Source organism: Alosa alosa, chromosome 19 (genome assembly GCF_017589495.1).
Source record: "Alosa alosa isolate M-15738 ecotype Scorff River chromosome 19, AALO_Geno_1.1, whole genome shotgun sequence".
NCBI classification, from domain to species: Eukaryota; Metazoa; Chordata; class Actinopteri; order Clupeiformes; family Clupeidae; genus Alosa; species Alosa alosa.
Window position 1 is genome coordinate 27,548,384 of NC_063207.1, and position 17,724 is coordinate 27,566,107.

General features: G+C 39.8%; 2 protein-coding genes and 1 long non-coding RNA gene across 4 annotated transcripts in view; 2 read left to right on the forward strand and 1 right to left on the reverse strand.

The window, feature by feature from the left end:
• trappc12 (trafficking protein particle complex subunit 12) overlaps nucleotides 1-2,651 on the forward strand; it is a 19,874-nt gene extending 17,223 nt beyond the window's left edge. For both annotated transcript variants that reach the window (XM_048270801.1, XM_048270800.1), the window contains exons 9-12: nucleotides 112-210; nucleotides 669-772; nucleotides 1,063-1,150; nucleotides 1,695-2,651. In XM_048270801.1, the coding sequence (XP_048126758.1) occupies nucleotides 112-210; nucleotides 669-772; nucleotides 1,063-1,150; nucleotides 1,695-1,937 (534 nt within the window). In that variant the 3' untranslated portion in view covers nucleotides 1,938-2,651. The remainder of the gene's footprint in view (nucleotides 1-111; nucleotides 211-668; nucleotides 773-1,062; nucleotides 1,151-1,694) is intronic.
• Nucleotides 2,652-4,292: 1,641 nt separating this feature from the next.
• On the reverse strand, nucleotides 4,293-8,282 carry adi1 (acireductone dioxygenase 1). The gene is made up of 4 exons (XM_048270805.1): nucleotides 8,038-8,282; nucleotides 5,882-6,001; nucleotides 4,830-5,009; nucleotides 4,293-4,708 (listed from the first exon to the last, which is right to left on the reverse strand). Exons 1-4 carry the CDS (start codon nucleotides 8,152-8,154, stop codon nucleotides 4,592-4,594), a joined length of 534 nt encoding a protein of 177 aa, XP_048126762.1. The 5' UTR covers nucleotides 8,155-8,282; the 3' UTR covers nucleotides 4,293-4,591.
• Nucleotides 8,283-9,006: 724 nt separating this feature from the next.
• Nucleotides 9,007-10,902, forward strand: LOC125312331. Its single transcript, XR_007196603.1, has 3 exons — nucleotides 9,007-9,298; nucleotides 10,210-10,287; nucleotides 10,802-10,902. It is a non-coding gene; the product is annotated as an uncharacterized LOC125312331 (long non-coding RNA).
• The last annotated feature ends 6,822 nt before the right edge of the window (nucleotides 10,903-17,724 follow it).

The window sequence follows — 17,724 nt, forward strand, 5'->3', positions numbered from 1 at the left end:
CCTCTCTCTTTTTCTTTCTTTCTTTCTTTCTTTCTTTCTTTCTCTTTCTCTTTCTCTCTCTCTCCCTCCCTCTCTCTCCTTCCCTCTCCTCTCCTCTGGTCCCTCTCACAGGACTATGTGCTGGCCGTGGAGACGTACCACTCCATCATCCGCTACGAGCCCCAGCAGAGGGTGCAGCTGCTGAGCGGCATCGGCCGTATTTTCCTGCAGGTAATTGTGGCCCTTAGCCCCCCCCCCCCTTTTTTTTTTTGTCCTCGTTCACTTACACCAACTCAGCGCCTTTTACCGGAGGACTATTTTTTCTTTAATGGTGCCACCAGGTGCCCTCTGAACTGCCAGGCCCTCGCTATCACACATTGCTGTCCCTGCTGGTGCCTAATCTAAAATTGCCTCTTTTAATCGGGACTTTACTAACCACTCCTCAAAGTCTGGGGCTATCGTGAAACCGGACGCAGTTTGTGTCATCATCTTACTGCGTGGCGCTTCTAGCTGATACCCAGCGCAACACAGAGAAGATAAGGTCTCAGGCCCAGGCCCTGTGTTCATCAGTTAGCTCGTGCCTCTGCAGCATGTCGACTCAGATTATGATAACAGCAGACGATGCTCAGTGAACCGTGCGATAGTTGCCCCAAAGCGATAATTGTTTTGCTATCATCTTTTATTATTAGATTGGGGACATTAAGACTGCGGAGAAGTATTTCCAGGAGGTGGAAAAGGCCTGCCAGGCAAAGGGAGAGGGGCAGATGCAGGATACTTCAGTGCTGATGAATAGGTAAGGTGTGTGTGTGTGTGTGTGTTCTCCCTCATATCATAGGGAAAGGTCTTACGGACACAGTCACAGTGTATCACTCCATTTGGGCCTGGTGCAATCTTGCTACTGGAGGTCACACTTCATTTATTCACTAGCAAATGTATTTTTAGTCATTCACTTTTACCATAACCTGTGAAACTGTAGCACTTGTCAGCTGTGCGTGTGTTACAATTTCTGTTTTAAATTGTACTTGTTGAATGTTAGTTATTAGTGTAGTGTGTGATTATGTCTTTCACACCTTGACTTCACAGGGCATTCGTTTACCTCAGTCAGAATAACTATTCAGAGGCACACACATGCTTCGCCGGTGTACTGAAGATCGATCCCATGAACCCTGTGGTAAGTTCTCCATTTGTACTCATCTAAATGATTTTGAAAGCTCTAAGCTTTACACAGGTGATACAATCTCAATAACATCCAGTCTTTTTTTTGGTTGGCTTCAGATGGGAATACTTACTGCCCTGCACTTACATTACAAAAAGCCATCACAGTTTTATTTCCCTACTTGGATAAAGATTAACAAACAAATATGCTAGCTCTCTCAATACAAAGAAATGTTGTAAACACACACATTAAAAACAATAATCTAAAATGTTACTCTTGTGTGTCATGCTGTATAGAGACCACAACATTTATAATAATGTACTGTAGCACTATCATAATAATGTAGCACTAGCATTTGTACCAAAAGCAATTGCTATTGTACAGCTCAGTGTCATAACAGTCAATACATGTGTATGTATCCTTTTAGTACATGACATTGGAGTGGAGATTATATGGATTGTAGTTAATATGTTAATACATTTTCAACAATGCAGGAATAAGAGGTTGTGTGATATATTGGCCTGTTCCTAACTCCTGTCCACTCTGTGTCCATCTGCAGGCGAACAACAACGCGGCTGTGTGCCTGCTCTACCTGGGCCGTCTGAAGGAGTCGCTGCGGCAGCTGGAGAGCCTGGTGCAGCAGGACCCGACGCTCTACCTGCACGAGAGCGTCCTCTTCAACCTCACCACTATGTATGAGCTGGAGTCGTCACGCAGCACCCAGAAGAAACAGGCACTGCTGGAGGCGGTTGCCGCTCGTGAAGGGGACAGCTTCAACACCCAGTGTCTCAAGCTGGTCTAGGGCTGGCTCCCGCCGGCCGGCCGTCCAGCCAGCCACTCAGCCACGGACGGTCACAAAGGTCTCCCAAAGCAGCAGGCCGAGCCAGGGACAGGCAGGGTCCCTGATTGGGCATTAACTCGCTTACCACACAGGCCAAAGGGTGGCGGCTCCCTGGCCGTCTGTGAAGCCTAATGTTCCTTGTTTGTTTGTTAGTTTTTAGTGTTAGGTTTGGGTGCAACTGGTGGTCTGACGGTGACTGACTGGGCGGGAGTTGTTGATGAATGTGTGTCACTAAATACCAGAGAGAGTCCTTGTTGTTCCCAACACGTGCTCAGGCTTCACCAGAAGCACACAAGCTTTCCTGAGGGCAAGTGATCCCAAGACCAAAGCGTTAAGTCAATAGCAGTAATCCGCCAGAGGACGTGTTGCGCATGGTGTCGCATTCTGTTTCTTTTCTTGAACACTAAATGGCGTAGTATTTGGTCTAGTTAAAACAGCACATATCTCGTGAAAAAAAGGAATGTAAAGTATTTGTATCATCCAAAAATGTACATATTTTATAACAATAAAAGAATCAAGTATAAAGATGACCTCTTAAATTGTAATATTATGTGAATGATTCTTGAATGCTGATTGCTGTTTACATTCTGTGTTAATCTTAATCACAATCTGTACTGTATGACTTGTGATTTTAGAAAAATTATGTTCATCCAAATAAACGTGTACTGATCTTTATACATGTGGAATTCAACCCAATTCATGAGGAACATGTACTGTGTTTGGAAGAAGCATTTGTGCATATACTTATTTGTGATCTAGCAGTCTACACAAGTAATCCCTTAAACTGTGTGAGGACTGAAGAGGGAACATCAAAACGTAGTCCTTGAGCCAGTCGGTACCATGGGTCGGTTGGTACCATCTGCGGGAATAAGTCTTATAGTGATTTTTGGCAAGGTATACCACCCTGGAGTTAGAAAATAAGTGATAGCATTGCATTGGCTATTTGTGGTTATCACCCTGTTTATGTCTATTATACGCTTATGAGGGGATACCTTACAGGTAAATAGGCTAAAAATCTTAACAGATATCCCCACAAAACTTCTGCAGCTGCTTATTTACATTATGTCAATATTTTTTTGTACTGGAAGTTTACTGAGATATTATGTATACATATGTAAATGAGCTATTATGAAATATGCCACAATTTGCATGCATTTCAAGTAGGCTATAGAAATCCTAACATTGGATAAAGTCAGGTTCAAAATTCTTTTTGTTTTTCATTTTGGTGACATTTGAGTGAAATGTTATTCCTGAAATGCTGTATTTTTTGAGAATGTCTTCATACATTTGCTGAAAACCCATATTATATATATATATATCCCATAACTTTTGTTTACTTTCCATACAATAGGTCACAAATCATATACAACCTCCTCTATAAAATCCTCCAGCATATAGGAGTATATCTGGAAACTTTAGTGTTTGTAAGTACAATCGAAGTGGATATCTGGTTCAGGGTTGGGAATATGGTTGGTGATCATAGATTAGGCAGTATCTTGATCTATTCAAAATACCCATTGTACAACATTTCACTCTAAAATGTTCAAAATGAAAAACAAAAAGATTTTTTTCTTTATCCAGTAGGGTTTCTGTACTTAAAATGTATTGCAATGTATTGCATATTTCAATAGATAATGGCTCATTTACAAACCTATACATAACATTTCAAAATAGTTGCAATACAAAAAAAATATTGACTTAATGTACATAACCAGTTGTGGAAGATTTATGGGGATGTGTGACGTGCAGTCAAAATTGTTGGGAGGCACACAAAGTCCATGGGACACAGATGCAGGACTATATAAGGCCTATAAGTCTAGCGACAGTACCAAAGGAGGGTGTGATTTCAGAATAAACCAGAAATAATAAACCCTCTCCACCACAGTAGCTTTATACTAAATTCATCTCATCCCATCCTGCAACACAGTGGAGTTCAATTCAAACCAGAACACAGCTAACATAATTCTTCAAGTGTTAACAGCATTTCTACTAGCCTGACCACATCCGACTATCTTTGCTCATTTTTATTTCACTAAGATACTATTCTGGCCCCTCTCAACGTGTTCACATTTCCCTCAGCCACCAGGATGGGGGGGTTGGGGGGGTCAGCGATGAGAGGGGATGATGTTCATTTTCAAAATCAAAAGTGCCTGTGGTAAAGTATGTACATTTTTACAGCAAAAGTAAATGCATTATTTCCTGTCTGCCAATGCCATTTATTATCAGTTTGTAAAGGTAAGGCAAAGTAGGATGTAAACTTAACATAAAGTCTACGCCCATTATGATGCAAGGGTTATGATGCAAGACTCACAATACTGATATTAAAACTTTATTTCACTGTACCTGAGTATCATTCTACATTTGCACACAATCAATAGACCTAGTATCTTTATGTTAGCCTTGCCATTATAGACATAAATGTGTCAACTATTCATCTTTACAAAGCATAAAGGGTGTAAACAAATATTACTACACTAGAGTAATCATAATTTCTGTTACTGAGATGTCCCCACCGAGCACTCTAACAAGGCATTAGGGTTAGTAGATCTTGTGCTGTAAATGTTAGTGAGTCAATCCATAGTGGTTCCTCAAGTGTCGGGCAGACCACATGACACTTAAGCACATTTTAATGAGCTCAGATATGTCTTGCGGATTTCAAAGTCATCAGCAGGCCGGTTATAAGCCTTCCACACAGGCTCTCCCACAAACAACCTCATGGCTTTCGCATAGTTCTGGAAGAATAAAAGTACAACAGAGAAAACATGTTAAAGAAGGCCATGTCAAGCCAAAGTACCGGTAACTTGAAAATAGCTGAAATTGGAGTGATACAAATTTCAAGGGGCTGAGCCTTACTGTTTCGTCCATTGTGAACCTGTGGTAAATGCCTGCTGGCAGAGTGATCATGTCCCCTTTGGACATGGCAATCCTGATCCATCGGTCATCTTTATCCCTGACATCAAAGTAGCCTCTCCCATCCAAGATGTATCGGATTTCCTCATCCAGGTGCAGGTGCTCTTCATAAAACATTTTCAACTGTAGGAGAAAGGAGAGTCGCAGCCATGAAGCCCACTTGATTTGCTTCTAATGGAGAATTAGTGAAAGACACCCATTACGCCTCCATTTTTCAATCTTAAAAGGAGAATTCCGGTGTGATATTGACCTAAAGTGTATTGAAACATGATACCGAGTGTGAACGTATGTCTCATAGCCCATCTCGGCTTGTCCCCTGCACTCCAAAATCTGGGCTAGTTAGCCGATGCTACCAACAGCTTTTTTCAATAGTGGTGCTTCGGCATCGGGCTAGCCATGCAAATAAATCACTGTTTTACACCCATTTACGAGGCTCAATGTATCTCCACACTTCATTGGTAGACTTCCGAGGGCCCTGACATTTAAACGCGAGACATTGAGAACTTTGAAAAGCACTGGTAGTTTACTTACAAGACGATTTATACAGACAGTATCTTCACAAAGTTTAGCGTTTGCAGCCATCTTGAATTTAGTCACGATAAGGCGAGCAACGAGTAAGAATGAACAGGTATGATAAGGGATCAGTCACCAGATCACCTTTTGTCAACTTTAGGATCTTTCCACTGTATCAGAGATGGAAAGTTTTGTGGGAATTTACTAGCAAGTGGAAAATGGACATTCTTCTATAATATACTAATCTAGGGAAGAATTCTAACCAGCTCTGAGATCTAAATGCAAGGTCGTCAGGGCAACATTTACAGAACCACACAGGTAGAAATGCAACAAATGCGAATAAACTGTTTCCAACACCAGTAAGCAAACCAGCAAGCTTTGATCAGTTAGTCTAGTTTTTACAGTAGATTAGATGGTTAGGCCACCAGTTTTAGACCAAACTTTTTACTGCTGCTTCACACAGGAGTACAGTATACAATTACCTTTTCTTCATAGTTGGGGAGTTTGTCCTTATGTACAGTGATGATGTCCATATATGAATAACCCCTCTCTTTACGGATCTTCTCTAGTTCTGGGTCATTTTCATAGACGTCTGCATTTAACTGTAAAGGAAGAACAAAATATTTAAATTTGCCGAGCTTCTAGAAATTAGTGTATTAGATCAGATTTGGATCTTTCAAAACTGGATGGACAGCATAATACAACATTAACTTTCAATTAGAAGTAGCCAGCAAACATGACATTCTTATTCTTGTTACCAATTCTACTAAATCAACTCAGACTCATACAATTGCAGTACATTTAGTTTTCATGTGACTGCTTATAAATATTGGCAGGGCACCTTTCCTGGCTCCTTCTCTTGTCAGGCAGGTTATTTCATAGGGTTATTTAGTCTCCAACTGATGAAGTATGTGCATGTGCTCTCCAATTCATTCAAAGTGGCTTGAACATTCAGGTAATTATCATGACTGAGTTCAAAGTTACATTTGGCTGGTCCATGGGTGTCACACTTTTAAAAACGTGTTGGCTTTTGAATTTAGTTGATGTTCTAAAACACTGGTGTGTATGTTGTTGTAGTATGAGGTCCACTCACAACAACCTTTAGATCTAAAGAACCGTTTCAAACCATTAAACCTGCTGCCACTGTAACAGCTAACAGGCTCATATGGTGACATGTAGGGCCTGTAAAGCCCAGAGAGAGACAGACACCATCACCCAGATAGAAAAAAGTAGGAAAAACACTGAATAAACCCTTCATCAAATGACAGTCGTCTTTGACATTCTCAAAAAAATGCCAAATCTGAGAGAAGGTAATCTGGGGGGTATTCCAAGTACGTGGTTTAGTGACAAACCTGGGTAAGTTAACTCAGAGTAAGTGGTAAACCTCCTACAACAAGAGCCCTATGGTATTGTTTTGTTTGAAGAATGAATCCATGCAGCTCTTCTGTTAGGAGGTTTACCACTTACTCTGAGTTAACTTACCCAGGTTTGTCAGTAAACTACGTACTTGGAATACCCCCCAGCTCATTTAAGATTCTGTTATGGTCTAACATGGTTTGCAAACGGAGGTCAAAGTAAGGGGATGATGTAGGGACGCATGGAGCCGCTGGGTGGCAGTAACGATTTGTAATGGAAACAGGGATAGAGAGCGTAAGGCAAAGTTTGCGTCAACCCCAGTATTGAAGAAGTCATAGAAAAACATACACATTTATATAATATTTATATTTAACAATTTATATCACACATTAATCTCCCTTAAAACCCTTAAAAACAGTAGGCCTACCTACACACCAGCCACTTTGTGAATTAACCTATGCTATGGCCACCACCACATGGTTTTTCTCGCTGCTACAGACCTCTTTTGGAGAATGAGCCAACGAGTCCGAAAAAAATTAGGTAAATATTCGTATTTCGCTGTCTGCTGACCTTCCGTAATCAGTGTATTAGCTATTGCAAAACTCAAACGAGTCCTTGCCAAAATACATCAAAATACAAATATCGAAACAAATCTTTTAACAGCCCGCTGGCAAAACGCAACCCACCTTACCTACTTACCCCCTATTAATGTCCAAATCTTTCCAAAATGGTCTCAATCGTTTGTGCTGATTTGTGCCGTCAAAAGCCTACGACAAACCTAACACAAACGATTGAGACCATGGGCTGGATGACGTCACACGTGTAACAAATAACGTGGAATATCTTAAAAAACATAGTAGCACAAATGTTACTTTTAACGGCACAAACGTAGGACAAACGATTGACACTATTTTGGGGAAATTTGAACAAGTATGGGGGGCTGAGTGACGTCACTGGCCAGAAAATGTAAAGTTTAATTACTTAAAACCCTTAACAGCACAAACGATAATTTTACGGCACAAACCGGCACAAATGAATAGCAGTGTTTTTAATCATTTTTGAATAACATGGGGGGGCAGCTTCACGCAGGCACCTTACCTAACGCTACGGGCTAGCTGCCTAGTTCCCAAACTAACTCCTTTGAGATATTAACAAACTGGTTAACCAAACACGGTTGAAATGACTCAGCACACTACTGTATAGTAGGCCTAGGACCTATATAAACCTCTTGTTGACGCTTACTTTAAGTCAACTTCGTTCCCACCACCATGCACCTACCCACCCTCCAATAGAAAACTCCAATTTTCTGCAGTTCCTCAAGGGATACCGGTTGGTTTGGGACTAGTTTATGTGGTAATCGTTGGTCTTCATCAGAATCGTCCATGTACCATGCATCCATAGCTGACTGTTGATGTATGTAGGGTTATGGTTTGTCAACCAAGTAGATCGCTATCCATTCAACCAGGGGCCTGTACTACGAAGAGGGGTTTCTGGTTTATCTGGGTAACTTCGAGAGTAACTTGATCACGTGTGGCGTAATTTCCCGATTAACCCGTAGGCAACGAAAGGTCGATAGGTTTTAACCGAGGTAGGCCTATGCTGCCATGGCAATTTACGCTGCATCTCAAACCTGCTCCGACCAGGTTATGTTCTTGGTTAACCCGAGGTTTCCGTTAACCACATCCTTTATAAGTAGGCTACCACCCCTCCACTAACAATTTCTCCCGAGACATGTCGGCGTACCTAGATGATCCATACGACATTGGAGCGTAAATCGTGGGCGAGGGGTTTTAGAGACCGCCAGAAAATATATATAGCCTACCCGGACGATATTCTCTATGAAGATATAGATTGTCAGCCGAGGGAATTCGTTATCTTTGTCAGATGATCTAGGAAGACGTCTCATAGCAATGCCCGTACGTGGACATTCATGTATTCAATCGGTGATGCAAGAATACTGTATGTCCGAAAATAAATCCGACATAGGCCTACAGTATGCTGAACATCTGAGCAAGAATAGCCTAAAATAAATCGGACATGGCCTACAGTAGGCCTAATAATTAAAAATCACCATTTTAACAAACGTTGAATTGAATGTCATATTACTGTACCCTGCACATAAAGGCTACACATTTCCACAGCACCAGAATCCGACCGAATGCCTCCCTCAACCCCCTCCATAATCGGCCTTCCACTATTATTTGCGATGGCCAACTCCTCTGCTACTGTAAAACACTCCTTACAGTACCGTTCAAAGACACCTAGCAGTAGACTCCGGACAGACTCCGCCTTCAAACTGGCAAATCCGTGTAACTGTCACCTCTGTTTTACTGTCGTGATGGAGACATTGACCCGGATCAGACACCAGGGGGCGGGAAGCACAGTCACAACTGATACGGCCAGCCGTCGTGAAACAGAAGCGCGAATTTTTAGTTCTAGGAGTTCAACTGCCTTACTGCTGCCAGAGCTGAGTTAGACATTAACGGAAGCGGTTGGTGAACACTAGAGCTAGTGAAAAGAAGAGTTCGTTTGATTTGTTTCAGGTAAGTCTATTTGCTTCAAGTATATTAGAATGAAATACATTATTTTTGCTTTCATATAATGTGAATGGCTCCTTTTGACTTTAACTTTAAACTGGTCTTGGACAATTAGCTAACGTTAGCTTTTGGGGTAAACAAGGGTTAATGAAATGTTCATTTTATCCATGTAGCAGCTACAAATTAATTTAGGAACGCTTTTTATCCGAAGCGACTTAATTTGGTCAATTTACTTGTTACTTCAGGGCTAGTCTCCCTTAGAGCAACTTAGGCTGAGATTTTAACCCACAATTTCCAGGCTAGCATGCTAGCCTGATTCCTTAACCGCTGCCGCATCCTCTGTAAGCCAGAAACTAATTGAGATGTGTTCTATGTAGTGAGATACGTGTTTGTATGTTAAAATAATGATTTTATACAGTTAGGCGGTATCCAAGTATCAAATGAATCATGCCTTCTCCCTCCCCCGCTCTCTTCAGCCCCAGGACCGGGGCGCTCAAGTGGCGCGGACTGGCGTGGTTATTTAATAAAATGTCTAGACCCCCAAAAAAAAAAAAAAAAAACGGAACGAATTGGGATGTTGGCGAGCTATCTATGTTGTGAGATACGTGTTTATATGTTAAAATAATGATTTTATACAGTTAGGCGTGTATCCAAGTATCAAATGAATCATGCCTTCTCCCTCCCCCGTCTCTTCAGCCCCAGGACCGAGGCGTTCAAGTGGCGTGACTGGCGTGGTTATTTAATAAAATGTCTAGACCCCCAAAAAAAAAAAAAAAAACGGAACGAATTGGGATGTTGGCGAGCTATCTATGTTGTGAGATACGTGTTTATATGTTAAAATAATGATTTTATACTGTTAGACGGGTATCTAAGTATCGAATGAATCATGCCTTCTCCCTCCTCCCCTGTCTCTTCAGCCCCAGGACCGAGGCGTTGAGGTGGCGTGACTGGCGTGAATTCGGCGTGCCCTGTCTGCAATCCTGCCTTTCAGTAATGTAAGTGTAAGTCTTGTAGCACTGTTTAGCCTATGTTTCTGACATTTAAAACTCAAAAACCAAAATATATTACAAGGTGTAGGATTAAAATTCTCGTTCGTATGACGGACAATCGTCATTTGGAAATTCGAGTCCCCGGTGGTGCACTCATAATCAAAGATAACTGTCTCTCTAAAAGCTGAATGTGGAACGCTGTTTTTTTTTTTTTTTTGCTTAAATTGTTTGAACAGGGATAGAAATAGACATTCCACTTTGTCTTCTAATTTGTACCCTCCATTTTCACATTTTTCAAATTTTCTTGTTCCAAGACTAAGACTTGTCATCTTTTTCTCAAACAAGATTTTTTTACATTTCCAATCTAGTGGAAGCATTACACACTGCATCACAAATCATTCATTCTCAAATTCAACTCAAATCATTAACTATCTTGATAATGCTGAGTAATGTAATTTTTGTACAGGAAGCATTAGCCAAGGATTGTCATGTGTGCTGATAGCCTTTCTTGTCTTAACAGGGGCAGTAAGGACAAGATCCACCCACCACCCAGTGCATGCGTGCATATGTGTGTGTAATAAATTGAGAGGGAAAGTGTGTGTGATAAATGAAATTTAATAAAGTAAGTAAAATTTTGAATTTGTGCTTCTTTTCTGAAATACATTAGTACAAGGTTTTGATTTTTAGATAATTTATTCCAAGATGTTGATCATTTAACACTCAATATACATGATTAAACTACTGGCTACTGAGTTCAACTAGGGGTATTGGATGTTACTGTTTAAAAAGCTTTATTAGTAATCCTTTATACATTTGACAATCTTAACTTTTTAAAGCTTGAAATTCTGAACAAATACTGTAACTCCTTGATTTGTTAGTGACATTGACTATATAGTACAAATGGGTGCCAGACGTAAAATGAGCTGGCCCGCATTTGGCCCAATTAAGGGCCGCAATCGCCACTATCGAATACTCATCTGGCCCAGATCATTATGCTAAAGTGCACATTTGGCCCAAATAAGGGCCGCAATCGCCACTATCAAACACTCATCTGGTCCGGATCTGGCCCAGATCATTATGATAAAGTGCACATTTGGCCCAAATAAGGGCCGCAATCGCCACTAACGAACACTTATCTGGCCCAGATCATGACGATAATTTGCACATTTGGCCCAGATCCGCCAAATAAAAAACACATCCGGTTCAGAGCCGTCCCAGAGCTGGGCCGGATCATGAAAACAGATGCGAACGGTATTGGCCCGTTATAAAAAAGACACCGGCCCGGGTCCGTTTTGCGGATCCGGCCCAGATCTGAAGGTGGATCTGGGCCGGATCCGGGCCAAATACATTTTGCTATCTGGGGCTTTTTCTTGTTAGCTGTAAAACAGAGGCCAAGTGAAGGCTATAAGCATACTAGGCCTACATGTTTTCATAATTAAGAAATATTAATGCAAGCTATAACTAGGCTATATAAACCTAGTATTATGAATAATGTGTTTGTGTTTCATTTTCACCTGCTGCCATGTGCGTTTGCAATGGTGTTGCATCTGAAATGTTCACAGGATTAGGCATACACTAAATCAGTCAATGGGGGCTACTTAAACATTCAATTATCCTATTACTGTAATCTATATGCCCACTTCTAAATTGTGTTGCATCTGTAGGCATTTCCATGAACTCAAAATAGGCAATTTAATTATTTCAACTCATTTCAGACATTCCGCAAGCTATTAATCCTCCGTAACACATATTTGAAGAACATGTGGAAATAAATCTTTACTAGAACAACTTAACAAAGTAACCCTGGGTTACATCTGGGTAGGTTAAGCTCCCTTCGTAGTAGAGGCCCCAGTACCTGCTCCTGACTCGGAAAGGGTTGGCAGTGACGCATATAGCCTACTAACCATAGACATACTATACATAGACGCCGCATTGGCTGCTGGAAACAAGAAATGCGGCCGCCATCTTGGACCGGTCATACTCCTCATTGCGTTGCAGCGGAAGACACAAGATGACAGCACTGTGCAGCATGTTCCTTCTCAAATTGGCGGACCATACTCGGGGGATTTACTTTTCACAAGTAAGATTTAACATAACCGTACTATTGGTTGTATTTTGTGAATAGAATATTACCAGAGAGCTGAGAAGGAGCAATCTTTGATATTACTGTATGAAAATCGTAGCCATCTAGCTAGGCTATGTTTACTTTCGGTGTTCACCGGCTATGAACTGAGACTTGATAAGTCATATTCCATAACACTGACTTAGATTACAACTGACACAAGAAGGCTATTGTAGAAATAAATCATACTAGATTTGGCCGGCGAATTTTACACAAGTGGCACAGACTAGCCTATTGGGCAATCGCTAGCTGCTACTTGTAGCATAAGTGTGTTGGTGGTAGCCTCACTATTTCCTGAATAAAGTAACTTTTCAATAGCTCAACTTCTTTATTTATCAAGTAGCTTAGCCAGACAAGCTACACTTTTTCTTTGTCATGTGAAATTAGCACAATTTAAAGTAGCTTCCTATGTAGTGAACTAGCCTACTGCTGTGTTTGTGTTAGGCTACTAATACATTTGACTGGGTGGTAGTTTTGTGTAGTGTTTTATTCATGGCAGAGTAACTGATAGTTTAGCTCACTAAAATTTCGAAGTAGCTTGCCCAACACTGTATTATTCACATGTCATTTACCCTGACAAGAATAAGATGCCTCTCAAATTCCTTTTCATTCATTTATTTATTATTTTGTATCTCTCCAGAACAACTGCCTTGTTCAAGAAGACTGTGAATGAACTGAGCGGTCTCCTCACACCCCTGGAACTGAGGAAGGTGCAGCTCTTCATTGCAGTACTGCAGGGCATCTGCTACACTGTGACTGAATGTTTGATTTATGAGCTCCACCTTCATCACCTGCATTCGCCACTCTGTGTCCCATTTTCCCCACCGCCTGGTTGACTCAGTCCTCTTTTTATGGAGTACCCAGTTTACTATGCCATCTTATTTGCCCACCTGCTGTCTGAAGCACTTTTGTTCTCAGCCAAAGTGTACCCAAGCAATTTTAGCAAGGTGGGAACATACAAAATGACATGTACCAGTTGTCGAAATCATAGAACCAACTGCATGACGGTAACTCTGTCTCACTGAGCCTGTGAAGACACTCCCTGATTCTTTACTGATTGCAATGAGGCGGGTTGATCTTAGCAGTTTCTAAAATGTTTCTTAATTCCTTTTTATTTAATCTCTTCATTGGGGCTGGAACCTTTCTGTGAACTGTAAATAACAGATGCTGTTGATGAACCCATTGACACTGTTCAAGTGACAAGTCACCTTTTTGTCTTGAATTGATGAACTGTTACACTTACTATGCCAAACCAATGTCTGTTTTTTAAGGATCAGAAACAAACCTACAAACTTGCACTTTACAATATTTATGGAACTTGTCTAACAAATGCTGTTGATTTTGAACCCAGTTACTCCATTTCCTTTATGCCACACCAATGTCTGTTCATCACTTTATTTTTGATGGCACTGAACTGAAAATGTTAATGGATTTTTTTCTGTAAATTGAACTCATTAAAACTTGTATCAAACCAGTTTTTGTCTATGCTGTCAAACGTGGATTATATTTCCCAGTTTTTACATTGGATGTCATCACTTTATAATATATCATATATCAGAATATTCTATTACTGTTAAGCCCACTATGAATATTAAAATATACACAACCATGTTTCCTGTATCATACAGCTTTTCTACTGGGAGGTTTACAACTTATTCTGAGTCAATTTACCCAAGTTTGTCACTAAACCAGATAGGCCTACTTGGAATACCCCTCAGATGTCTGAATGGCACTGATCTCACTTAAATGTTTATGGAACCTTTCTGTGGACTGTGAATAATGCTGTTGATGGAACTTTTCTGTCAACTGTGAACTATATTTAACTCATTAAACTTGTATCAAACTAGTTTTGTCTATGCTGTCAAACATGGATTATGTTCCCAGTTTTGATATCGGACGTCAGGTCACTTTATATCATATATCAGAATATTCTATTACTGTTAAACCCACTATGAATATTAAAATACGCTAAATCATGTGTCCTGTATCATAGCTACATGTATGACCTTTGCAGCAAAAAAAACCGCGTGAGAATCTGTTCGGTATTCAGTGAGATATGATTAATTAAGTGTGCTGACAGCTCATCTCACCGGCCAAACAGATTACACTGAGTGGAGTGGATGACTGGTCCAAGATGGCGGCTCCAAATCTCGTCAGGAGTAGCGGTCGATGCGGCGTCTATGTATATTATGTCAATGCTACTAACCAACCAGGGTCACCACTATGAAGGTATATTGGGTGCAAAAGTGGCGAGCACATTTAACTGCAGATTTTGCATGTGCACACTAAAGTCATAAATGTGTAACAGTAAAGTTGAAGTTGTACATATTTTTTATATCTTGTTAACACAAAATAGGGGCTACGGGTTCACAAATCCTTTTTACAGGTACACAAATCCTATCCTGTGAGTCACAACTTTCAAGAGTCATATACTCGACACTTTTACTCCAATCGTTGCAGCGCAGTTGGTGTGAAACACATTTGCACATCCGTGTTTCATAATCTGAGAACATGCACAACATTCGTGCATAAATGTGAACTAATGCATCCGAAGTTGTGCATCTGTGAAATAATTTCTCATTAATAAAATTATAAATATAATATATGTAACAAGTTATGTCTTTTACAACAAACTCACGGTTTTATGCGTTCACTAAACAAAGAATATGGAAATTAAACACCACTTTTCCATCAAAAAGCTTGTTGTAAAAGGCATAACTTGTTACATTTAAGAACTAGGTTCGCTAGCTCTGTGTGTTATGAGTCCCATAGAACAACACTGCCATCTACTGGATTAGAAAGGTAGGCTATTTGTGGATCTGGGTTAGACGCGCCCCTAGCGCGCCTAATTACATTTGCTGCCTGGGCTAGATCTGGGTGGCTCCTCTGCGCAAAGATTGTCTCAAAAACATGTGTGCTGATCCACAGATTGTCTCAAAAACATGTGTGCTGATCCACAAATGCGAAAAAGAAAACTGTGTATGCTGGTGATCCACAAATGCAAAATTAGATTTCACAAAAGGCAATTTTCAGTTTTACAAATGCCATTTAATTGACAAATACACATCTACAATTGTGAAAACGAATTTACAAGTTACAAATATAATTATTTCACGTGTGGATTTGTGCGACTTTAATGCAAAGAACGTCTCAAAAACACGTAGCTTTGGAAAACGAAGAATGCGTGCGCTGGTGATCCACAAATGCAGAATCACATTTCACAAATGAAATTTTCGGTTTTACAAATGGCATTTTATTAACAAATGCGCATCTATATTTGTAAAAATCAATATACGAGTTACAAACATGATTTTTTTTTTTATTTGTAGGTATCAAAACACACATGCAAATCAAGAAATATTTGTGGATCCCCCTCTGTGCATATGCAAATATTATTGAGACAAATTTAGTTCTATATCTGACTGACTTTACGCTTTGCAATGGCAAGAACTTCCTAATACTCCACCCTTCGCTTCCACATGGTGGCAGTGTAGGGGAAGATATTAGGGGCCCCAAATCTAAAGAAGCCATCAGTGTTTTTTCACTCAACAAATGCTGTTCTTTGTGATTAGAACAACTTTGTCTGTCTATCACGTTTCCCCTGTCATCTTCTGTCAATTGCCCATGTTATTTTGCCCATTGTAATCTTTTATTTTTATTGACCAGTCTTATTGGCCATTTTCTTTTCAACTCTGTGTAAAAGGCCATCATCCTGAAGCTTATGTTGATGACACTGGTGTTTTGCAGATATCATTTAATTAATCTACCAATTGAGTAGCCTACAGTGCCCTTCACATTTATTGGCACCCCTGGTGAAGATGAATACAAAGAGAGGGAAAAAGCATCTTTTGGCACTTTATGATTGTTTTCACTGTGAAACTATGAGGAAAACATCTATTTTGAAGGGATGTAAATGTATCCTTGTTGTCCTCATTGAAACTAATATAAAATGCTAAAAGAATTTTCTCTATACCTTGTTTTGCTTATCTTTACCAGTGGTGCCAATAAATGTACCGGTAGTCTATTGTGACAGATACTGGTTCCTCATTAACCGTTGTTTATTCAGGGGGGAATTGATTGAGCATTAAGCTCTTTTACTGCAAGGCCCTGAGTTTACAAACAAAGAGAATCAAAACAACTATGTGCTGGACAGAACAGCATGACTCGCCAGTGTACCCAAACCTAGCACAGACAGGCATGAACAAACAAATGAACAAATAGGCCTAATAAACAGTAAAAATAAAAATCCAGGTGCTGGACAGAGCGGCATGACTTTCCAGCATACCCGCAATCCAGCACACTTATTTGAAATAATTAGGCTATAACAAATAATAATAAAATGTTAAGTCATGCTATTTAATTGTGTAATTTAGGTAATATCAATCAAATTGCAGTTGTGTTGTTTTGATTGAGTACAGATATATCAAATAAGAATACCCAATACTGAAATTACTTGGAAAACAAAATAGAAAAAAAAGAAATGATTTATGAAAATTCATTAAAATGGTGGATATAGTGTTTTGGAACCAAACTTTTCATATAATATAATAATAAAAAAAATATATATAAAAAAAAGCAAAACAGACAATTCACAAAACATTTTACAAAATACACACACACACACACACAATTAAATTAAAAAAGGCTTAGTGACTCTCCTGGCAATTTAACAACTTAAGTTGCAACATTGTTCTTCAAACTAGACACTAACTGTGTTTTACTAACTGTATTTGTACTGTCAATGCTCTTACTGCAAAGCAAGGATAAATCTAGTGCTATTCTGCTTTGTCAGTATTTCATAATCCACCATGGGCACTTTGTTGGCTTGTCTGTGCCATGTTATTGTGGCAGTTAACCAAAAACCACAACAGTCCATTGTTTAAGACTGAAGAGGTGAAAATATGCATCATCACAGGGATTTTAGTTATCTAAGACAGAACGGAGTGGGGATACTGTAAGTCTTTAAAAAACAGGAAATCCCTATCAAAGATTGCTACGAGCGGATAGGGTGTATTTATCAGGATATCAGGATTTCCTATAAAATATTTCCCTAATGAGAGATTTGTTGCACCATACTCATTAAAGTATCAAGTTCAATGTTTTTAAGATGTCATGACACAATAATGTGAACCATAATTTATATTAAATGTATAGTACTTGTGGTCATCAGCCTACAGAATAATGCTTTTTCAGGACAGTGCTGTACCAAGTTTTCTCAAATGTTTTATTTGGGTTTAAGACTTTGCTATGGATTGTGATTACGTCATACAAATGTAACATTTCATTCTGAATTGTCAGAGTATCACCACTGTGACAACCTT

Coding starts and splice junctions, on each gene's coding strand:
- adi1 (XM_048270805.1), bottom strand. CDS start 8,154: ATGGATGCATGGTACATGGACGATTCTGATGAAGACCAACGATTACCA. Junction 6,002..8,037: donor TTGGAGTTTTCTATTGGAGG/GTGGGTAGGTGC, acceptor CTTCCTTTACAG/TTAAATGCAGACGTCTATGA. Junction 4,709..4,829: donor GGTTCACAATGGACGAAACA/GTAAGGCTCAGC, acceptor TTATTCTTCCAG/AACTATGCGAAAGCCATGAG.